This window comes from Caretta caretta, chromosome 11 (assembly GCF_965140235.1).
Source record: "Caretta caretta isolate rCarCar2 chromosome 11, rCarCar1.hap1, whole genome shotgun sequence".
Lineage (NCBI taxonomy): Eukaryota > Metazoa > Chordata > Testudines > Cheloniidae > Caretta > Caretta caretta.
Window position 1 is genome coordinate 29749761 of NC_134216.1, and position 23191 is coordinate 29772951.

General features: G+C 46.2%; 1 protein-coding gene across 4 annotated transcripts in view; it reads left to right on the top strand.

Annotated features, from left to right (window-relative positions):
- Positions 1–19132: 19132 nt before the first annotated feature.
- KCNJ3 (potassium inwardly rectifying channel subfamily J member 3) overlaps positions 19133–23191 on the top strand; it is a 298653-nt gene continuing 294594 nt past the window's right edge. For 2 of the 4 annotated variants that reach the window (XM_075117834.1, XM_075117835.1), the window contains exon 1: positions 19137–21269. In XM_075117834.1, the coding sequence (XP_074973935.1) occupies positions 20583–21269 (687 nt within the window). In that variant the 5' untranslated portion in view covers positions 19137–20582. Of the gene's footprint in view, positions 21270–23191 lie in introns of all 4 variants that reach the window. The other 2 variants (XM_075117836.1, XM_075117833.1) reach the window with 2 other exon arrangements.

Below are 23191 nucleotides of genomic sequence, written 5' to 3' on the forward strand. Positions count from 1 at the left end.
GGACATAAAAGAAACATTAGTCAAAATACCTTGTCAAGGTTCCTCCCCCACTATGAACTCTAGTGTACAGATGTAGGTGACCACAGACCCAAACCCTTGGATCTGAGAACAATGAAAAAGCATTCAGTTTTCTTACAAGAAGACTTTTAATAGAAATAGAAGTAAATAGAAGGAAAGGAATCACCTCTGTAAAATCAGGATGGTAGATACCTTACAGGGTAATTAGATTCAAAACATAGAGAATCCTTCTAGGCAAAACCTTAAGTTACAAAAAAGACACACAGACAGAAATAGTCATTCTATTCAGCACAATTCTTTTCTCAGCCGTTTAAAGAAATCATAATCTAACACATACCTAGCTAGATTACTTACTAAAAGTTCTAAGACTCCATTCCTGTTCTATCCTCGGCAAAAGCAGCATATAGACAGACACAGACCCTTTGTTTCTCTCCCTCCTTTCAGCTTTTGAAAGTATCTTGTCTCCTCATTGGTCCTTTTGGTCAGGTGCCAGCAAGGTTACCTTTAGCTTCTTAACCCTTTACAGGTGAGAGGATTTTTCCTCTGGCCAGGAGGGATTTTAAAGGGGTTTACCCTTCCCTTTATATTTATGACATACCTAAAGGATCATCTTGCTGGATAAATATCCCTGTGAATAACCCATTAAAACATGACATCTTTTTGAAAGGACAGATTGTGCTGGGAAATTTACAGCAGATTAAATCTGAAATTCTAGGGAACATTCCACAGATAAAATCCTTACTGGTGGCATCAGTGTTAAAAGGCAGAGATGTGATATCATGGATCAAGGACTGAGGCAACAAAGAGAACAACCTCTAAGCAGAGGTGATGATCGAGATCTGTCTGAACATCTGAAGCAGTTTATAAAAGATGCAAAGGAAAATGGCCAGGCAGATATTGAAAGAGGAGGCCAAAGTTTTCTCCAGAGGTGATGGACACATGGGAAAGATCCCTACTCTGCAGATGCATAGCAAGTTAGATGACCGGCAGGCAGTACAGACGATTCACATCTCAGTGCCCCATCCACTATATAAAGAGGTAAAGGAATATCTGCAAGTTCTCCTGAACAGGGGATGCATCACAAAATCAAAGTCATCTTATTCATCACCAGTAATATGTGTCCAGAAAAGGAATGGCAATTTATGACTCTGCATCAGCTATCCGGAATTTAATAGAAATATCATCCCTTACTATAAATACCAGAAGACAACCCATCCCTCAAATCCAAGATGTTTTGAATTGATTAGTTGATAAATCTTGGTTCTATGTCTTAGATCAAGGGAAGACCTTCTATCCAGGTTTTGTGGCTGAAGAAAGCTGTCACCTCACACAGCCTTCATTACATTAACAAATGCACTTGCTGCCTTCCAGCAGTGCATGCAAAGTGCCTTGCAGAATTTAGGGGAGAGATATGTATTCCCTACCGAGATGATGTCCTTTGTGTACAGTGGCACTATTGAAGAACATTTGAGGAATGTAAGGAGAGTATTGAAACAGTTCAGAAGCATGGAATTAAGCTGAAAGCTTCTAAAAGTGCACTCTTTCAGATAGAGATACGTTACTTGGGAATGGTGGTATGTGCTGAAAGATATATGGTGGATTCAGCTGACACATCTGGTGTTCGTGCTCTTGCAGCAAAACCACCACACACCGGAGGGGGACTTCGCAAGCTGTTAGGCTTCTTCACCTACTATTGAAGGTACAGTCAAGATTTTTCTCATCTAGCAAAGCATTGTATGACTTGTTGACTGTTCCGTTGGAATTTGACACGCAACACTGTCAAAAGTGGACTCCGAAAAAGAAGGAAGTCAAAGGGCAAGGAAAAAGACTTGGAGAGAGACCCTCTAAACTGCCAGTTACCTAGACTGAGCAATATAAACCAGTTGATTAACTGCCCGATTCAACCATCAATAATATCCTGTCTCAGTTTTGCCTTACCCTTTATCCTTTATGTAGATGCTTCCAATAAGGGATCAGGTGCAGTTTTATACCAACATCAGGAAGGTAAACTGAGAGTCATTGGTTTAGGGTCAAGAACACTAACTGCAGCTGAGAAAAATTATCACCTTAATTCAGGAAATCTGGAGTTTCTAGTTTTGAAATGGGGTGTAATGGACAAATTCTGTGACTAGCTATACTCCGCACAATCCTTTATGGTTTAAAGTAGTAACAACTCACTAATCTGTGTTTTCACTTCTGCCAGGCTGAATGTCACAGCAAACTGGTAGATTGCAGAATTAGCTGACTTTATCTTCAAAGTTAGATATTATCCAGAGAAATCTAGTGTGGAGGCAGATGTTTTATACAGAATGCCATTGATATGGAAAAATATGTGGCAGAATGCACGAAGAGATGAGCAAAGACTCTGTCTTATAGTCCTTGGATGTACAAAGAGATAGCAAGATATCTTGGTTAGCAGATATTACTACCAACTTTTTGGCAGTAGAGGACTTCTCCTTGGGTATTATATCCACCATAAAGCCTATTCTACAAAAAGACATTTTGACAGCTCAGAAGGAAGATCCAGCTATTGCTAAAATTCTTCATTATAAGTCCTTGGGGCACAAACTGAATAATCAAGAGAAACACAATGATGTGGTAAGATCTCAGCTCTGATGTGTGAATGGTATTGGTTGCATTTGGATACAGGTGGAATACTTTATTGGAAAACCAAGTTACGAAATCAACTGGTATTACCTGAAAAATACAAAAGACAGGTATATCAGGAACTACATGGAAGAGATGGGACATTTCCTGGTCTGGGAGTGTAATAATATTACTGCATTAGCAAGGACTATGCACAAGATTTTGCCCCCTAAATCTCTCCCTCTGCATAGAAGTGAGAGGTCAGCCACCTCTGAGGTACTATCCCTCCCTTCCCCAGACTCATGCAGGGCTCTTCACAGTGCTGAGGATCAGTGATTGGGAGGCAGTGGGCCAGGGAATGGGAAGAGGGTGGGAGCCTGATATCTGCATTCACTTCCCTGTGGTGCTCCCCTGTGCTGTGCAAACTGCCATTGAAGAGATGCTGCCATGGAGAGGGGGGTCTGGAGTGGTGTGACAGCACAGGACCCCCATGTATGACTCTCTGCCTCAATCAGATCCTAGAGACCAATGAGGATCTTGGGTGATCTGCAGGATTTGAAAGAAGACGCCTGCTTCATCCATGGGGAGACAAATGCTGCCTCCAGTGGAAGAATTCACAGAAAATTTCATGATGTTCCTCCCCACAGGGTGCTCTTTTTGTAGAATTTTCTGTGGGAGGGGAATATTGCATTAGTTGGCTTTCAAGAAACATAAAAATGGATTTCCTCTTTGTGATCAATGGCAGCCTCATTTCCAACAGTTTGAAACAACTTTAAGGACCCCTTTGTACTACTTACCACAATAACCATATTCACTCACTCACTGAATGCTAAATGAGTGCAAATTATATGATGTTGACCATTCATGTACCTGTTCCCTGGTTTCTGATCAATGTACTCCCAGCATAACGCTTTACACTCTGATTTACCCCATTTCTGATTTTGACCCAAAGGCTTTCCTGGGAGCTGCACTTATTTATTCCATTCTGCATTTGGGTGAATTTGATCTAGGAGTGACCTTGTGGGAAGAGACTAGAAAAATTGATATTGATCATGAAAACAATGGTTCCTAAATGCCAGTACAAATGCGTCCACCAGAATCAAATCAATAGTGCTGACATCATAATGCAGACACCCCCTCTGCCCAACTAATGGTGCCCTTTTTGTGGATGCAAGTTATCATTGGAGCAGAATGCCAATCTCAGGCAAAACATTTAAGTCCTGGTGTAGGGGCTGCAAGCGGTGTCTGTCTACTGTGTGACACAGGTGTGGCTGCACACCTCCTGCATGCTACGGGAAGGGTCTACACATCCACTAATATGAAGGAACACAATAGGGGTGATCTGGGGATGGGCTTGGTGGGGGGTACAGATTGATATTTACATGGATCCAGTAGCTCCAGTACCCTATGCACATGGCACAGAGGGGCTGCAGCTGCTATTCAAGTCTACTGTAATTGCATCTTTGAGGGATGGGATGAGATTGTACTGCAGCCTCATCACCCTTGCCCTAGCTTGTGAATTTCTCCTCCTTAACTCAGACTCTAAGCAAGTGGAGGGATTTTTTCAACCTGTAAGAGGATGTATCAATTTAACCAAGTCTTCCAAAAAGAGTATGGGCACATTCCCTACATGATGTGAAATCAGTAAAATAAATTGTCACCTCCTGGCATATCAAGAACTACTATGCAGCCCATTCAAAAAGTCTACCAAGGTTTAATGACAGTGATGGACATCATGAGTTTAGCAGTGTGTGGTTATGAAGGCTAAGGCAATTTGCAAAGAGAGATTTGACATACCTGATATTCTTATTCATCCCTTGCTACCTACAGTGTCCTCAATTCCCATCTGTGCCACTCATCAATGCTCATGAAAAATGCACAGACAAGTATCTTGTAGAGGATAGAGAAAATATGATTCGTTCATTCTTACAATTAGTTCAGGGCTAGTCAAAGGGTGGGAAAGCCTGAAGAAACCACTGCATCTATCCCCTGATCCTGGGGGAGTGAAACTAAGGCATTTACCAAGGGTTTCTCTATAGACAACAAAACCAGTAGTTATGAAACCCCATACATTTTTATTATTATTATAGCAGCTTTGTGGCACTGTCTAGCAAAGAACACTAAGCATATGGGAGCAATTCAGTAAGAATTTCATTTGGGAAACAAAAAGAAAAGGAGTACTTGTGGCACCTTAGAGACTAACCAATTTATTTGAGCATGAGCTTTCGTGAGCTACAGCTCACTTCATCGGATGCATACCGTGGAAACTGCAGCAGACATTATATACACACAGAGATCATGAAACAATACCTCCTTCCACCCCACTGTCCTGCTGGTAATAGCTTATCTAAAGTGATCATCAAGTTGGGCCATTTCCAGCACAAATCCAGGTTTTCTCACCCTCCACCCCCACACACACAAACTCACTCTCCCGCTGGTAATAGCCCATCCAAAGTGACAACTCTCTTCACAATGTGCATGATAATCAAGGTGGGCCATTTCCTGCACCTTGATTATCATGCACATTGTGAAAAGAGTTGTCACTTTGGATGGGCTATTACCAGCAGGAGAGTGAGTTTGTGTGTGGGAGGGTGGAGGGTGAGAAAGCCTGGATTTGTGCTGGAAATGGCCCAACTTGATGATCACTTTAGATAAGCTATTACCTAACAGTGGGGTGGAAGGAGGTATTGTTTCATGATCTCTGTGTGTATATAATGTCTGCTGCAGTTTCCACGGTATGCATCCGATGAAGTGAGCTGTAGCTCACGAAAGCTCATGCTCAAATAAATTGGTTAGTCTCTAAGGTGCCACAAGTACTCTTTTTCTTTTTGCGAATACAGACTAACACGGCTGTTACTCTGAAATTTGGGAAACAGTAACCCTGAGGCGAGGCACATACCTTATTATATTCCTTATTAATAACATCATAAAGAAGAGCAACAAATGTTTTCACTAACATTACCCTACTACCCTAAGTGAGAGAGATGCAAGTTCCTTGAAGGTTTATGCATGACCCCAAAGTTCTGGAGCCAACGCCTCTTACTTGCATCTCTGCACAGTGATCTGTTGTATATGTATGTTTAACTTTTGGCTTGACAGTGTGTTTGGTTTTCACTGGAGTCTATGATAGCCTTATGATCCTTTATGACTGTCTGCTGGAGACTGTTACAAATGTCACCTAGTTCAACCTAGAGGTGGGAAACCAGAGCCAATGTCAGGCTTTCTTCCTTTGTGAAATAATAATTTTCTGCCTCTCTGCCTGCTTTAGAGGGAATAAGCTTCTTTCAATATTGTCATATCTCCCAGTTCCACAGTTGTTGTTGATTATGAGCCTGTCAGTTGGCTCAATATATCTCTGTAGCAGAACCCAGAAAACCAAAGCAAGCCACTACCTTAGCAGTATGTGTCAGTGAGATCTTTCAGGAACAGAACTGCTGCAGCCATTCTGACTACAGTGCAGGGCAAATGATGCATCTCTAAGACTTCTCCTTAGGGAAACCAATTTATTAGTTCTGCTCTTGAACAAACCAATCCTTAAATGGGAAGTTGTTTTATTAATTCTTTGTCTCCTGAATGAGTACTACTAAGTGATCACAAAGCTATCTTGCCACTCTGTTCATCGCCCAGTCCGTACCCTCTGCCTGTACAAAAAGAAAACTAGAGATGTAAAACAAGCCAGAGGAAGACTTAAAGAGTGCATAGCCCTGGTGTCAGAGGCATGAACTACATGCCTTCTTACTTACTTGTTTGTTCTTATCCCACTTAGAAAGTGGATAAACTATGCTAGAATCAGGGACTGGAACTGTTGAATGTAGGACACCCTGAACCCTGTTGAATTTTGCTGGTAACTGTTATATTGACATTTTCTTAGAATAGCTGTGCAAGCATAGTGGGCTATTTGCATTTGGTATCTTAAAGCCTAATTCTCCTATCACTTATTAGTGATAATGATTTATTAGTGATTAGGACTGTTGTAAATTAGGAATAACTCCACTGAAGTCGGCAGAATTTACAGCACTGTAAAACAAGTTTAAAGGTATGTCTACTGGAGGTGTAATTCCCAGCTCAGATGGATGTACACATGTTAACTTTGATTGAGCTGGCATGCTAAAACTAGCAGTGTAGCCACAGTGGGTGGAGGCTTGGGCTAGCCCCTGAGTACAATCCCATCCAAGACCCTAGATATGTATTCGGGCAGTTATCTCATGCCACCAGCTGTCCCACCGGTCCGGGCCACTTCCAGCTTTTGAGACCCCCTAGCCATAATAAAAATAAAAAATGATGACACATGAAAACAAAATAAGGCACCAATAAAAGAGTGAGACATAATTTGAATATTTTTTTATTTAACAAATTCTTTTCTAGCCTTTTTCTGTACAAATGCACTAATTATTGAGGAAAAATCTAGCTTTCATGCACATAAAAACAAGTTGTGAAACTTATCAAATGCCAAAAAATTAACAAGTGTCTAAATTTTAGGCCCCCTTTGAGCTTGAGGCTCAGGCCAAATGACCCTCCTGGCCCCACCTCTGATTGGCCCTGTGCTATATTGCTATTTTTAGAAAGCTAGCTTGATCAAAGCTAGTGCATGTACATCAACTCAAGCTGGAAATTACCTCTCCAGCTGCAGCGTAGATGTACCCTAAGTGTTAGGAGAACCAGGTGCCTGGACTGGAGTCTTACCTTCATAAGTTAAGATTACTCATAGACTTTCACCTCAATGCCTTTGGCCTGATATGAAGCCAAGTCTATGCCGGCCATGTTAGAACAATATTAAAGCAAATTATACTACCTTATAAAAACTAACTAAACAGAGAAGCTATGTTTTAATTCTGAATTAATGTTAAAGTTTGTACTTACATTTTGAAAGATGAGGAAACTTTGAGTTAAGATTCTCTCAGCACCATTAGCTGTGCCTCTTTATTTGTAAGCAGTGCATATAAACCACAGTGACAGGTTCACAATGGCTCCAGTGGCTCCACGGAGCCAGGCCCATGCTCAGAAGAGGCCCCGGCCTGCTCTGCTTGCACTGTGCCCCGAGACCCTGGTGGTTCCCCATGCTCACCACTTGCTCCTCTTGGCCTGCCCACCGGCTGGCTGAGGGCTCCTCTCCACTCCCTGGCCCCACCCCCTGCTCCTCTCAGCCCCTTGGCTGGACTCCAGTGCACCTCTGGCTCCAGGCAGTCTCTGCTTCCCACCACCTGTGGGGCCCCACCTGTCTCCCCGGAGCTGAGCCGCCTGGGACTAGTGCAGAAGCCTGGCCAGTCCCAGCCAGGTGGTGGGGGTGGGGCAAGAAGACAATGTGGGGTGCTTGTCTGGGCCCCCGCCATGCAAGTGCATCTTGAGGGAGCCTGGCCGGGGCAGGTCCTGGCCTGGCTGATCATGCCACTCCCGAGGGGCTGGAGAAATTCCTGGCCCTGGGACCAGCGCTGGCTGTGCGGCTGGCTAAGCCCGGCAGACACAGTCACCTCCCAGCAAGGCCGGTGAGTGCGGCCAGGAGGCAGGCCTTGGGTCTGTGGGGGTGCTGGACTGTGAAGGGGCGGCAAAGATCTGAGTGTTGGGGCACTAGGGAGTGAGGGTTTGGGGGGGTGCTGGGCAGTTGTGGTGGGGCTGTGGGCAGGGGTAGTGTTGTGCAGGGCACTGTGCATTTGTGGGTGGATCTGGGGGTTCGCTGGGCATAGTGGGTCTGGGGGAGGGGGGCCCTCTGGCCACAGGAGTCAGGGGGTGTTGAGTGGTGGAGTGGTTGTGTGGTGTGGCATGGGCCTGCCCCGAGGGGAAGGGGCATGGTGTCAGCACAAGGCCGGGCAGGCCACTGTGCATCTGGCAACTGCTGGTTTGTAAATAGCGTCCTCACATTGGGCCGAGCGGGGCTGCCCCTGCCATGCCATGCCCCATTGCCTCTGGCTGGCTCCTCGCTCCGGGGACTGACCTCCCCGCGCCATGCTCCATTGCCTCCATGGGGGCCCACAAATATGTTTGGTGGCAATCCCACAAAAGGTTAATTCAGCCCTGATAAACAAACCTCATTTTATCAGTGCAACAGCTGTTTGCCTCATTTTAGGTGCTAAATGAGATTTTTAGCTCTTGTTCTGGGCAAAACGTACGAAGAATTTAATTTATCAGTGATGTTGTTACTACTGCTATTATCATGGCTTTCCATTTAATCTACAAAAATGATATGCCAAGTAGTGTGTCTGATTTTTAAAGAGACTACTTTGAAATGTATTCATGGAGTTTTTAAGGTAATGGTTTGCATGTGCTGTTTTTACACTTGGCCTAGCCCAGTCCTGGAATGCACCTCACAATGATATTTCTAGTTGTTCTTTACATTCACACTTGATCTGGGTGGCACTCGATCTTTGGGACTTGATATGATGATGATTTATATTCACTCTATCTTTTAAAATAATAACATTAAATATCTACTCCTGCATTTTGTGTCATGTTTGAATCTATGTGGTGACATCTTGATCCCACTAAAGTCAGTGGGAGTTTTGCCATTTACTTCAATAGGAGCAGTATTTCTGTTCTGTTCTGTCCTCTCAGATTCTTCCCCATCGACACAAGAAATTCCATTGAAAAACATGATTTAGAATCCAAGCCTAACCAAAATGGTGATGATTATATGGTTAAGTTATACCATACTATAAATATATTTGGAAGACTATTTTGAGTTACAGTATGTAGCCACTACATTTTATAAATTACACTCACAAAATACTGTGAATATGTTTGTGTGTCATATTATGATGGTACCGCATGTTGTTTCCTGCCTAGACACCTGATCCAAACTCTGCTGAGTAAATGGAAAGACTCTCATTGATCTCTGTGTGCTTTGTATCAGGCCCAAAATCCTGATCCTGTTATTGAGTATGTAAGGAGTGGCCCTTGTGTCCAAGTAGAAGCCATTGAAATGAATAGGAATCTGCTTGCATAGACCTGATTACAGATTTGAGGCCCCAATTTTGTATTACATTTGTCTACATTAACAATGAGTATTCCAAGAGGAACTCACAAAGAAAGCTATTGTCAAAAAATAAATCTGATTTTCGTGATTCATAGATTTTTAAGGCTAGACAGGACCATTGTGATAAACTAGTCTGACCTCTCGCATAACAAATATAATTGAATATTACGCAGTAACTCCTGCATCTAGTCCAACAATTATTTGTGGTTGAACTAAAACATATCTTTTAGAAAGACTTCCAGACGCAATGAGGAGAAGCTCAAACTCAGGTAGCTCAAAATTTCAGGGATCTTTCATGGTTTTTGTGTATGAAATTGTTATTAAGACTTTTTGATAGTCCCGATGGTCCCCATTGTCGAATGGTCTGTCCTGCATCCTAAAGTGTTAGTTTTTGGAATATTCTACAGACTCAATTTTAATTCAAATTAGAAAACGCCTTCATGCATCATGAGTGACTGCATGACAATGAGATTATGTTGTACTGCCAGAATGCAACACTATGCTTAGTACAATGGGGCTGCTTGTTCTGCTGGCAGATCCAGCCACTGAGAGATTCCAATGGTGTAGGTTGTGGTTTTGTGGGGTCTGGTTAATTGTCTGTCTCCTGAAATCTGAATTTCATTCATGTATGTGCAGGAACTATGTATAGCATCAGCAGAAATTAAGAGCTCAAGAATAAGGGTATGTCTAAACTAGGAACATTACAGCTGCACCTACACCACTGTACTACAACAACAAAAGGGTTTTTTCTGTCACTGCAGTAAATCCACTCCTCAAATTCTATCTTTGATCTAGCTGTGTCTAGAGAGGGGGTTAGGTCAACCTAACTACATTGCACAGGATGTGAAATTTTTTACAGCCGTGAATGACGTAGTTAGGTCTGCCTAAATGTTAGGTATAGACCAAGCCTAAGATCCAAAGCAAGTGAATTCCAAGGTGGTGGTGGTCTGTCTCTCAATTTATAGCATCACAGAATTCCCAAGCACTTCCATTAATTGCAGAGTTCCTGGTTGGAAAAAGAGAATTTTTGCAGGGCATTTGTCAAGGTTCCTCCCCCACTCTGAACTCTAGGGTACAGATGTGGGGACCTGCATGAAAACCTCCTAAGCTTACTTTTACCAGCTTAGGTTAAAACTTCCCCAAGGTACAAATTAATTTTATCCTTTGTCCTTGGAATAACCACTGCCACCACCAAACTCTAACTGGGTTTACTGCGAAACGTAGTTTGGACTCGTCTTTCCCCCCAAAATCCTCCCAACCCTTGCACCCCACTTCCTGGGAAAGGTTTGGTAAAAATCCTCACCAATTTGCATAGGTGACCACAGACCCAAACCCTTGGATCTGAGAACAATGAAAAAGCATTCAGTTTTCTTACAAGAAGACTTTTAATAGAAATAGAAGTAAATAGGAGTAAAAGAATCACCCCTGTAAAATCAGGATGGTAGGTACCTTACAGGGTAATTAGATTCAAAACATAGAGAATCCCTCTAGGCAAAACCTTAAGTTACAAAAAAGACACACAGACAGAAATAGTCATTCTATTCAGCACAATTCTTTTCTCAGCCATTTAAAGAAATCATAATCTAACACATACCTAGCTAGATTACTTACTAAAAGTTCTCAGACTCCATTCCTGTTCTATCCCCGGCAAAAGCAGCATATAGACAGACACAGACCCTTTGTTTCTCTCCCTCCTTTCAGCTTTTGAAAGTATCTTGTCTCCTCATTGGTCATTTTGGTCAGGTGCCAGTGAGGTTACCTTTAGCTTCTTAACCCTTTACAGGTGAGAGGATTTTTCCTCTGGCCAGGAGGGATTTTAAAGGGGTTTACCCTTCCCTTTACATTTATGACAGCATTGCTAATAGCAAAGTATTTCTTTCATTGAGCTCATCTGAATGCTAATGGAAATTCTTATACATTTATGAGTTTGTCTTGGCTTCCACTCCCATGAGATGCTTACCTTTCTGAATGTAGTAAGACAGATATACACTTTGATCAACCCATATATTACCACCTGGAATGATACCCTGGATGTGGAAAGGAGCTCAAACAAATGTAGGAATATTCTTATAGGTGAGAAAATTGGTACTTCCTCTTATAACAGTTATAGTAACTAGGTACAACATTCAGCACTTTGAATCCCGCTAAGTGGGCTCTCCTTAGTATAAATGCAGTTTATATAATATCAAAAGTCTCTGCTGTGCCAAGCAGAATGCCAATGAAATGTGTTCTACTCAAAGACATATGCCAGGAGAGGTTGGTGAGAGTAGCACAGGGAATGAGGAAGTGCTGGAAAGAGAGACAAGAACTATCAAGGCCTGAGTGAAGATTGGACAGGACAGAGTAACAGTGACCAAAGGACGAAGCATCCAAAGGTCTGATTCTGGCTTCCATCCACAAATAGGCCCACTGATTTGGGACCAAAAAGGAGCAAATTTAATTCAGTCTTCCTCAAGAATCTAGGCAAATGGTGATACCATCTACTGCCCTGGCTGCAACATTTCTTTCTTGGACAAAGGTAATCAACAAGTTGGTTCTGAACAGATTCCAGGTGCATTTGACATCTTCCAGGACACCAAACTCCTCACATTCAGGCTTCAGACTGGGAGATAATGCAGAGATGGCACCGTTGGATAAACTCTTCACAGCCACTGAAAAAAAATATCCATGATGATATTTTTTATGCATATTGGAGCCTTAGACACAACCAGTGATGAGATCTGCTGCTGACACAGCTAGGAGACCTGGCAGAGTTGCGTGGAATTGCATAGAATTCATTCATTCTTTTCAGACAGATCTCCAAGGAGTGCAATGGGCAGTTCTTCTTGCATGTGGATTTCCATGCAGCTCAATCCTGTCCCAAGTCTGGTTTATTGTACATGTCTTATACCACTAGTGAGCTTGTGAGAAGCAACAGGCTTTGATGTCAAGAATATGCTGGTGACACTCAACTTTACATCTCTTTCACATCTAATGAAAACAGGGAAATTAGGTGTCCCAGTGTTTGGGAGGTATAAATGAATGGATGAAAAGCAGCTGACTCAAGTTTGACTGGAAAAAGAAAGCTATGATGCTGACTGGAAGAAGAAAGCACTTTCAGGAAGTTGCCTGAAGCTATGATGTCACCTCCTCCTGAGGGTTTTTGCACTCCAGTTGCAAGGTGGCATGTGATCTCTGGATCCTCTTGGAATCACTGCTGCTCTTAGATGTCCAAACAAGAGCAGTGGCATCAAATCCCATTTTCCATCTCTTGCTAGCTAGAAGACTATGCTCTTTCCTACTGAAAGATCAACAGAAGTAACCCATGGTTTCTTCACCCCCAGATTAGACTTTCGCAATGCCCTCTTCTTGTTCAGTACACAACAGCCTGCCTTCTGGGCAAGAGTGCTGAAAACATATTATGTCCTGCCCTAGATCCTGATCCAAATCTTTAAAGCCGTAAATGGACTAGAGATTAGCTATCTCAGAGACTCTTTCACCCCAGGCCATACTGCAACAGCTACATTCCACATTGACATGACAGCTGCTGGAACCTATGGAACTCCCTGCTGCTGGTGATCAGAATAAGTGGAGGCCTCTCTCTGAAGGTCTTCAGCTAGACAATTAAATTGAGAAGCATATCCATATAAAAGAGTATGGAGTAACCAGAGAGGGCTAGATACTCGGAGTATAATCATTTTGCTTTCCAGAGGCTGAGTGTATTAAGTTGGAGAATTTCTCTGGGAGGGCACCGCTGAGATCTGTGGGAATGATTCACTAAGCAGGCAGGCTGCTACATTCTGCTCTGCATGAGGGAACAGAGCCTGCCCCACACCTACCTCTTCAGAAACATCCCAAAGCCCTATCCCTACACGCCGAGTATGCCGCAACAGCAAGAGAGAGGGACAGAGTGTGTCTCTCTCTCACACGCACAACTGCCCAGTTCCCCTCACCCCCGGCAGTGATTTATGTCTCTTTCAGATGCTCTGGGTGCCCAAACCAACCTGTCTGCACTGATGGGGCGTGGATGCATGACCACATTTCCAGCTTCCCTTTGCTTCCCCGTCAGAAGTCATTTTTCTGTGGGGAAGCAAAGAAATCTGCAGAGGCCATGAACTCTGTGCACGCGCAGTGGCACAGAATTCCCCCAGGATTAGTACTTGGACACCTCTCCCCACCCTCTGCACTGGCCAATCCCATGACCCCATAATGGCCAGATTAAAACAGCTGAATATTTATAGTTTATCTAAGAAGTAATTAAAGGAAGTGGGGGAGGGATATGATAGTGCAAATATTTTAAAAGTGCAGTGCCAGGGGGCAAAAAGGGAATTATATAGGGTGGCAAAAGATGTTAGGAATAATGTGAAAATGTATTTCTTAAAGAGAGAACGCAGGCTGAATATTAGGAAAGATATCCTGACAGTGAACTGAATTGCATTTGGAATAGTATCCCAAGAGTAGTGGGAAACCCATCATCTGGGACATTTAAAAGTAGACTACACAAAACATTGGGGAAAAATAATACAGAGACAATCTGGAGTGGCAAGGCCTGGATGACCTAATACATCACTGTTTGATGGACTTTCATGAGGGCTGTACACTGTCTTCACAGAATGCTGTCTTGACTGTATTGCAAAGTGCTTCACAGACCTCAGCCCCAAAAGACTGACTAGCTGTTACAGTACTTACCCAAGTACTTCATTCCTCACTTATGATGCTAAAATTCTTCACAGCCTTAACTGTGAACACTTACTTATTAAAAGGCAAAATGATTTTAGTCAGTATGCCACAGCTATACCATAGCTTAGACAATAAACTAGAAAATAAAATAATTTGAAATCACTTATATTTGTTGTTATTAGTAGGAAATAACATAAATATATATTTAGCATTAACAAAACTATTTTATAAAATAATCTCAAAATTAAATAGTAAATATTTTAATAAAAATATTTTAAATCACTACATAAGTACATTGAATATATACAATTTTCTCAGCAACAATATACATTAAAATAATTCATAATTGATTTTTTTCACATAATAGCTTTAGTCTATGAAACATTATATATATGGGAAATCATCTTTATCTTTCAACCTGTGCTTATAAGCAAGTTGACGATGCTGTTAGCAGCCAAGGGTGAGAAACAAAGTATGTTTTTGAGAAATGGATACACATGATTATAGCACATAAATCCTTGGAATCCTGATTGAAAATAAATGTGCTATGTTCTTCAAATTAGTAACTCCGTAGATATGAAGACTCAATTTTTATTTTCCTTCACTTTAAGTAACTGACAGTCTTTATTTTGGAGCAACTTTATCTGTAATTTAATGTAGTTTTTGTTAATTTCCTGTTGTGTTTTGATACTTTTGTTTTATTTAATATCTCTGTAATTAATGTATGATAATATTCAGAGTACATAGAAATCACACTCAAATTTGCTCATGTTAAAATATTTAAACAAAAGAAGGTATCCATATTCCTCCTGGGCATGCTCCAGGGACAGGCCCAGGAAAATTTACCCAGGAGGTCTCTGCACAGGTGGTTGGAGGAGGGAAAGGTAGGATGTTCTACAGAAGTCGGCTGCTGTTATTTATTTGTACTGGTATCGACAACAAGCCCGTCATGATGGACCAGCACCATTCTGGGGCGGCAAAAAACCTAGAGCCGGCCCAGTCCCTGCCTGCCCCAAAGAGCTGACAATTGAGCTGGGTGTTGTGCTCCGGTGCCAGGGAAGCAGATTATGACACCACACTGGCTGCATCTCTGAGTCTGTGCCTGTCCCCTGGCAGCTCCTTTGCGCAGTAGGCATAGGCATGTACCGTGACAGAGCAGGGGGTAAAGGCTCCCCTCACCATGCAAGGGGGCAGAGCCGGGGACTGCTCTGTCTCCATGGGACACCTGGCTCAGAGTCAGGATGGGGACAAGCTGCCGTTGCCTGCCACAGGGGGAAGGAAAAGATCTGGGGATGGGCTGAGCTTTGCTCTTGGCACCCTGATGGCCCCTAGGCTCCACGGAGGGCTGCTGCTAATGCAGGCTGAGGACGCCCGGCTATGGCTCAACCTGCGGCACCCGCTATAGGCAAGCTCCCCGGGCCACTGGCGCTCCGGACGGGAGCGGAGCTCCGCCAGCAGGTGGCGTGGGAGAGCAGCGGCGATTGCGCTGCGGCAGCAAAGCGTCGCTGGGCCCGGACCCCCACCCACCCGTCCGCCACCAAGGAGCCTAAACTTTAGGACGTTTCAGTGAGGGCACCAGTGGACTGCTAGCCCTGCTCCCCCCCCCCCTCAAATCTAGTGACAGCTCCCCCTGCTCTCCCTCTGGCAGGTGCTTCTCCTCTCCATTCCCCGCCTTCCCACGCTTCAGCTACGCGTAGCACAGGGCTGTCTCACTCCCCGGGGCAGATCCCTAAGTGTCCCGTTTGTGTCTGGAGGAGTGAGTTACCGCCTCAGCTGTGTCAGGAGCCCAGCTAGCAGCTGCACTCCGACTGCAGCTCCCCAAGCAGTCGCCCTTTCCTCTCTGCTCCCTCCTCCCCACGGCCTCCAGCCCCCCATCAGCTGCCCTGCTGCGCAGCCTGCCCACTGGCGTCCCACAGCTGCCCACTGCTGCAGGCAGGAAAGCAGGCGCACAGCCTGGAAGACCAGCAGCCGCCAGCGCATAGTAGGCTCTCCCTCAGCCTCCCTAAAGAAATGTGGAGAATAAGGGGGAAAAGGCAAAGAAAGGAAACCAAGGGCTGTGGGCACTAATAGGTGCAAGAAGGGACAGCTGTGTAAAATACGAGGGGTTAATGCAGGGGTGGACAAACTACGGCCTGCCAGTCCATTTGATCTGGCCCTCGAGTTCCAGCTGGGGCATGGGGTCGGGGCTTGCCCTGTTCCTGCACTCCAGCTGCACAGCAGGGTCTGGGGCCACTCTGCCTGTGTGGCCCCGGGGCTCCCGGAAGCAGCAGCATGTCCCCCCACCGCTCCTAGGCATAGGGGCAGCCAGGGGAGTCCGCACACTGCCCCCGCCCCAAGCGCCACCCCTGCAGCTCCCACTGGCCAGGAACTGCAGCCAATGGGAGCTGCAGGGGTGGCGTGTGTGGACAGTCAGCACGCAGAGCCACCTGACCACACCTCCTTGTAGGAGCGGAGGGGGTGACATGCCACTGCTTCCAGGAGCTGCTTGAGGTAAGCACCGCCCAAAGCCTGTACCTCTGATCCCCTCCCACACCCCTACCCTGATCCCCCTCCCATACTCTGAACCCCTCAGTCCCAGCTCAGAGCACCCTCCTACACCCCAAACCACTCCTCCCCAGCCTCACTCTAGAGCCTGCCCCCCAGCCAGAGCCCTCAGCCCCTCCTGCCCCCCCAATCCCAATTTTGTGGGCATTCATGGACCATCATACAATTTCCATACCCAGATGTAGGCCTCGAGCCAAAAAGTTTGCCAAGCCCTGGGTTAATGAGATTCTCTCAAAAAGTTATGGAAGGGCAAAAAATAGTGACACAGGTAAAAGTTCATCAATAGAACATTTTATGAGCGCTTTCTTTAAACACAAAGAGGGTATTTTTTTTAAAGGAAGGAATGCAGGAAATTATTTTATTGCCACCTCCACACACGTTTAAACTTTAAGCAACCAGCTATTAAGTTGTAAAAATAAAAATGTCAGAGCAAACTGCTGCTTTAACTGTTTCTTTCAATGCAGCTGTAACCAGGCAGTGGTTACCCATGCCTCCTGAGAGTAGTTGGCCCTCATGCTGAAAAGGTTCAACTGAATGAGATGGGGCCCTAGAATAGGAAGTGTCTGATCAGCCCAATCCCAAACCATAGTGTTATCTCTGGAGCTCAACAACATCAGCTTTTTATTAGAAAAGTAAAAAAGCTCCATAGTGTCCTGTATCTGTGCTGTGGGTATATTGGCCTGGTGATTGTATGAGCATAATGTTGGGGTGGGGGGGTGTATTGCTCTCCCTCTCCTGACCTTTTGGGGGGGGGGCGGGGAGGCTGGTAAAATTCACTGTTGGGGGCTGCAGCATGGGAGTGCTTGTTGCCCATCAACTGTTGAATCCTTGGGCTCAGTGGAATGCACCCACCTGCCTCTGGGGCAGTGATACACAGACCTTAGTGGTTCAGGAATTAGCAATCAACATTACCAGAAAGAGCCACAGTCTTGTGAATTCATTGTTTCCTTTACTATAGTACTACATATTCTACCACACAGTGTTTTAATATCACATTAAAGATCCACTTGCAGTTCCAGAACCTCAGTTTGAGTAACCCTGCTCTAGGGGCTGTTCTGCCTTGCTGGGCAGCTGAAAGTCCTACCAACCCCAGCAAACCAATCCTGCTAAATCAGAGCAAAGGAGCAAGAGAGGAGACTGAGCCAGCCCCAGGCACTCCTATACCACACCCCACTGCCAAGAGGGAAAGAAGGGGAGCTGGCCCATGCACAGCCCCATGGGTGTGAAAAAAACACAGGAACGGCCCTACTGGGTCAGACCAGAGGTCCATGTAACCCAGTATCCTGTCTTCTGACAGTGGCCAATGCCAGGTGTTCCAGAGGGAATGAACAGAACAGGTAAATCATCAAGTGATCCATCCCCTGCCGCCCATTCCCAGCTTCTGGCAAACAGAGGCTAGTGCCACCATCCCTGCCCATCCTGGTTAATAGCCATTGATGGACCTATCCTTCATGAATTTATCTAGTTCTTTTTTGAACCCTGTTATAGTCCTCACCTTCACAACATCCTATGGCAAAGAGTTCCACAGGTTGACTATGCATTGCGTGAAAAAATACTTCCTTTTGTTTCTTTTAAACCTGCTGCCTTTTAATTTCATTTGGTGACCCCCAGGGCCAGCTCTAGGCACCAGCAAAGCAAGCACGTGCTTGAGGCAGCACAATTCCAGGGGCGGCATTCCGGCCATCCATCCATCCATCCTTCCTTCCTTCCTTTCTTGGGCAGTTGCGCTCTCGGAGCTTGGGGCGGCAAAAAACCTAGAGCCAGCCCTGGTGACCCCTAGTTCATCCATGGGTGGGATACAAGACCAGTAGGAGAGGGAAGCTGAAACCTGGGAGAGGAGAGGTGGGAGGACCTTGGAGAGGGCAAGGCACAAAAGGGAACTGGAGGGACATGCGCAGGGTGGGAGTTGCTTTGGCTGAGGGGAGCTCAGGAGAGGGGGACTGGGAGGAGGTGAATTAGGGAGGCAGGGGTATTTAGATGGAAGGCAGAATGGGAGGTGGGGGATATGAAGGGTAGGGCAGAGGGAGGAGTGTGGGGAGGTAGGGATGGGAGAACAAGGGGTAGGCAGTGGGGGAGAACTGAGAGGCTTGGGGCACAGCAAGGGGTGTTTGGGGAAAGGGGCTGGGCTGGAGGGGGAGTGTGAGGAGAGGTGAGAGACCTGAGGGAAAGGAGCAGCGCTGGGGTGTGGGGGGAAGCGGAGGGGTGTGAGGCAGGGAAAACGGAGGGTTTGAGAGGACAGAGAATTTAGGGAATATTTGGGGAGGGGGCGGTGCACAGAGCGGGGAGGGAACATATTGCGGTACTGTGAGGGTCTTTGCGCCCCCCACGTGTGGGCAAAAATCACGTGGCGACTCTCTCATATGTTCTGCATTTGGCGGGGGGGGACAACTCATTTGCACGGAGCGCTGCCTCAGCTGCTGCTGAGGTGCCACAATCGCGGCAGCTTGTCGGCTCCCAAGCCAGTGAGACGCGAGCCGTAAACCGTAGCCCGTTAGCCTCCTCCGTGGCAGTTGTTGCTCTGCGGGAGCCAGGGTAGGAGGGAGGCGGGTCCGGGAGCCGCTGGGGGGAGCCCCGTTGCTCTGGGCGCTCCGGGGTGGCGGTGCTGCCCGGCACTGCAGAGCCAAGTGAGGAGCAGCGGAGGTGCAGAGCAGGCAGGGGCAGGCGGGGCTCGCCGAGCTCCGCAGCTCCTCGCACGCGCCGCCGCGCGCACAGCTCCGGGGCCGCTGCCGCTGCCTCGCCACAGCGCGAGTCTCGCTGCCCGCTAGCATGAGGAGGAAAAGACCTCTGGAGCACGATTTCTGTTCCAGCTAAAAACCGGACCGGGAGCAACCGACAGGCTGTAACCCCCGCCCCGCGGCTTGCAGAGGAAGGGGAGAAGCTGCCAGCCCAACGGGGGGTCCTTCCTGCTGAGCTCCCTGGGGCTCTCTGCTTGCTACCAGCCGCCGCCGGGGGATAACGGGGGACCTGTATCTCAAGCCCTCCTGTAAGCCGCAGAACCGGGGCTGAGAAGAGAGGGGAGCAGCTCCTGAGGCGCAGCTAGGAAGCTGCCTCCTCCCGGGGATTGGGGCGCCTCGCCTGGTGCTCGCCGATCGCCTCTCCGTCCATGTGCTTGACTTGTGTCCGGCTGGGAGTGGCTGATAGTGAGAGCACGGCCAGAAAGAGACTCCCTTGCTGCATCTTGCTGGGTGGGGGGATTAGGAAGGCTGCCCTTCCCCGTCTTTCTAGGGGTGCACTGAGCCTGGGAAGAGAGACCTTTGTGCCCGGTCCTCGCCAAAGGATAGCGCCGTGGAGGAGGAAGACAGGGAGGAGAGGGGCAAGTATCTGCCCCTCTCATTGCAGGCTTTGCAGCTAGTTTGCTCGGAATACATCTACTTTCCCCCTCTGACATGCAGGTGCAGCAGAGGGAAGTGGAATAAGGGAGATACAGAGCGAGCGAGCTGCACAAAGGTAAAACGGGACTGAATGTCTTTGTGTGGCTCTTGGTTTTAAGGGGGGGGGGAAGGGAAGGTTCTGCCTGTTAGGGAGCGATTGGAAAGTAAGGGGCTGCAGAAAGAAAAAGAGGAAGCATCTGAAAAAAGGAGGGGAGTGAGGAGAGAAGCAGGAAGGGAAAGAAAAGAGGAGGTAAGGAGAGGAAAGAGGAAGGGAGACGGAAAAATGCAGAAGGGCAGAGAAACAGGGAAGGAAAGAGGCAGGGAGAGAGAGGAGCAGAAAAGTAGAGAGTGAAGGGGAGTGGCAGACCCTCCCCCCTTGTGCTGTGCAAGCCCAGAAGTGCCTCCTTTCTGGTGACTCTGGCTAGCCCCTCCGTATTATGTCTGCACTCCGAAGGAAATTCGGGGACGATTACCAGGTAGTGACCACCTCTTCCAGTGGCTCAGGCTTCCACCAGCAGCAAGCTGCAGCAGCAGCTCCTAGGAGAAAGAGGCAGCGATTTGTGGACAAGAATGGCCGTTGCAATGTGCAGCATGGCAACTTGGGCAGCGAGACAAGCCGCTACCTGTCGGACCTGTTCACCACCCTGGTGGACCTCAAGTGGCGCTGGAACCTCTTTATCTTCATCCTCACGTACACTGTGGCCTGGCTCTTCATGGCCTCCATGTGGTGGCTCATCGCTTACATACGGGGTGATCTGAACAAAGCCCATGATGATAACTACACTCCCTGTGTGGCCAATGTCTACAATTTCCCCTCCGCCTTCCTGTTCTTTATTGAAACTGAGGCTACCATTGGGTATGGCTACCGCTATATCACTGACAAATGCCCCGAGGGCATCATCCTCTTCCTCTTCCAGTCCATCCTGGGCTCTATCGTGGATGCCTTCCTCATTGGCTGCATGTTTATCAAGATGTCACAGCCTAAGAAGCGGGCAGAGACACTGATGTTCAGTGAGCATGCTGTCATCTCCATGCGGGATGGCAAACTTACCCTTATGTTCAGGGTAGGCAACCTTCGCAACAGCCACATGGTCTCCGCGCAGATCCGCTGCAAGCTACTTAAAGTAAGTGCATAGTCCTGTTCTTGCCTTCTCCTTGGCGCTCAAACTTCCTCCTGAACGATTTATCTCTCCCCACAGCTCTTGTGCTGCTGTCTTCTTTGCAGAGCCCATCCAACTCCTCCTTCACTTTCCTCTTCTCTCTAGGACCTTCACACCATCTCTTCCTCCTCCTCTGCAGGATATTAACACCTCCTGCAGATTCCACTGCTTCCCGTTGTCCTCTTGCTGCCTCTTCCTTCATAGAGTACTCACATTTCACCCTCTCCCCAGAATTCTCTCACCTTTTCCTGAACCTTTCCCCAGTCCCTTGAAGCACTCACACCTTCTTCCCCTTTCGCCAACCTCCTTCTCTCCCGACCACTCTGTTCTCCTTCTACTTTCCCACCTCTTCCAGAGAGCATTCAAGATTATTCCACCTTACCACTTCTGACTTCAGTACCTTCCTCCTCTTTTCTCCAGAGCATTCCCTTTAGCACTGTCCTTTTTTCTGCTTCTCCTTCCTTTCTTCTCTTCCTTTACAGGACTCTCAGCCCCATCACCTTCCTCCTGAGCACTCCTTCCCCTTCTTTCTCCAGAGCACTTGCATTCCCACTCTATCCAGAATTCATCTTCATTCATTCCTCCTTCATTTTCAAAGCATTAGATTCCCAAGTCAGAGTTAATTTTTAAACTCCCCTCCATCCAGCTCAGTTTTTTAAATCAACATTTTTCTTTGTTCTTTGTGTGTCAATCTTTGGAGTATCTTACAAGCACAAGAGTATTTTCTACAGTTGGCCTTTAAGTTTTGGTCTCTGCATCCTTTACACTATAATTTGCTGTCAACACATTTCCAGTTTGGTTACTATGTCTATTCAGCACTGTAATGTGTGTGCATTTTATAGACAGAATAGGTAGATTCCTGCCCTTAACATTATGCAGCCTACATTTTGAGCTGTTAAGTAAACAGGATCTATTTTTTAAAAAAAGCAATCTCTATTCAGAATCTCTGGTTATTGTTTTACCTTTTGTTTTGTCAATTTTCTGCTGTATATTTTTTGAATAATATTGAGGGCTAATCACGGAGACCCTTTTTTGCGCAGATAGTTCCTGGGAGGCTGAATCTCAAGATAGTGGGTTTTAAAATTGTATAGATGATTTGTAAGGAAAACTGACCATTTAACTGACATTTTAAATATAACTTAACATCCTTACAAACTTAGATTCAAATCAAATTTGGTCCAAAACCTAAAAACAATTTAAATATTTCTGTAGTGTTCCACAAGAAAAATTCTGTGGTAAACAGTACATATTTTAAAATATCCACCTGAAGTGTTTGCAGCTCAGACATTTCAGTATTTTTATAGGGCTTGATCTAAAACTCATTGAAGTCATTGGAGAGACTCCCACTGTCTTCAGTGGGCTTTGGATGAAGCCCGTAGATCAGGGGTGGCCAACCTGTGGCTCTGCAGAAGTTAATATGTGGCTCCTTGTACAGGCACCGACTCCAGGGCTGGAGCTAGAGGTGCCAACTTTCCAATGTGCCCTGGGGTGCTCACTGCTCAACCCCTGGCTCTGCCACAGGCCCTATTCCCACTCCACTCCTTCCCACCCCCTCCTCTGAGCCTGCCATGACCTCACTCCTCCCCCTCCCTCCCACAGCCTTTTGCACACCACAAAACAGCTGATTGGGAGGTGCTGATTGGTGGGGCTGCAGGTGGGTGGGAGATGCTGGGAGCTGGGGGTGGAGGAGCTGATGCAGGGGCTGCTGATGTATTACTGTGGCTCTTTGGCAATGTACACTGGTAAATTCTGGCTCCTTCTCAGGCTCAGGTTGGCCACCCCTGCCCTACATTATAGTAGTCTGCAAATGAAATTGACTAAAATCTGACTATAAAATACTCATTGTCTAGGAAATGGATATTCACTATTCTAAAATATTGAAAACT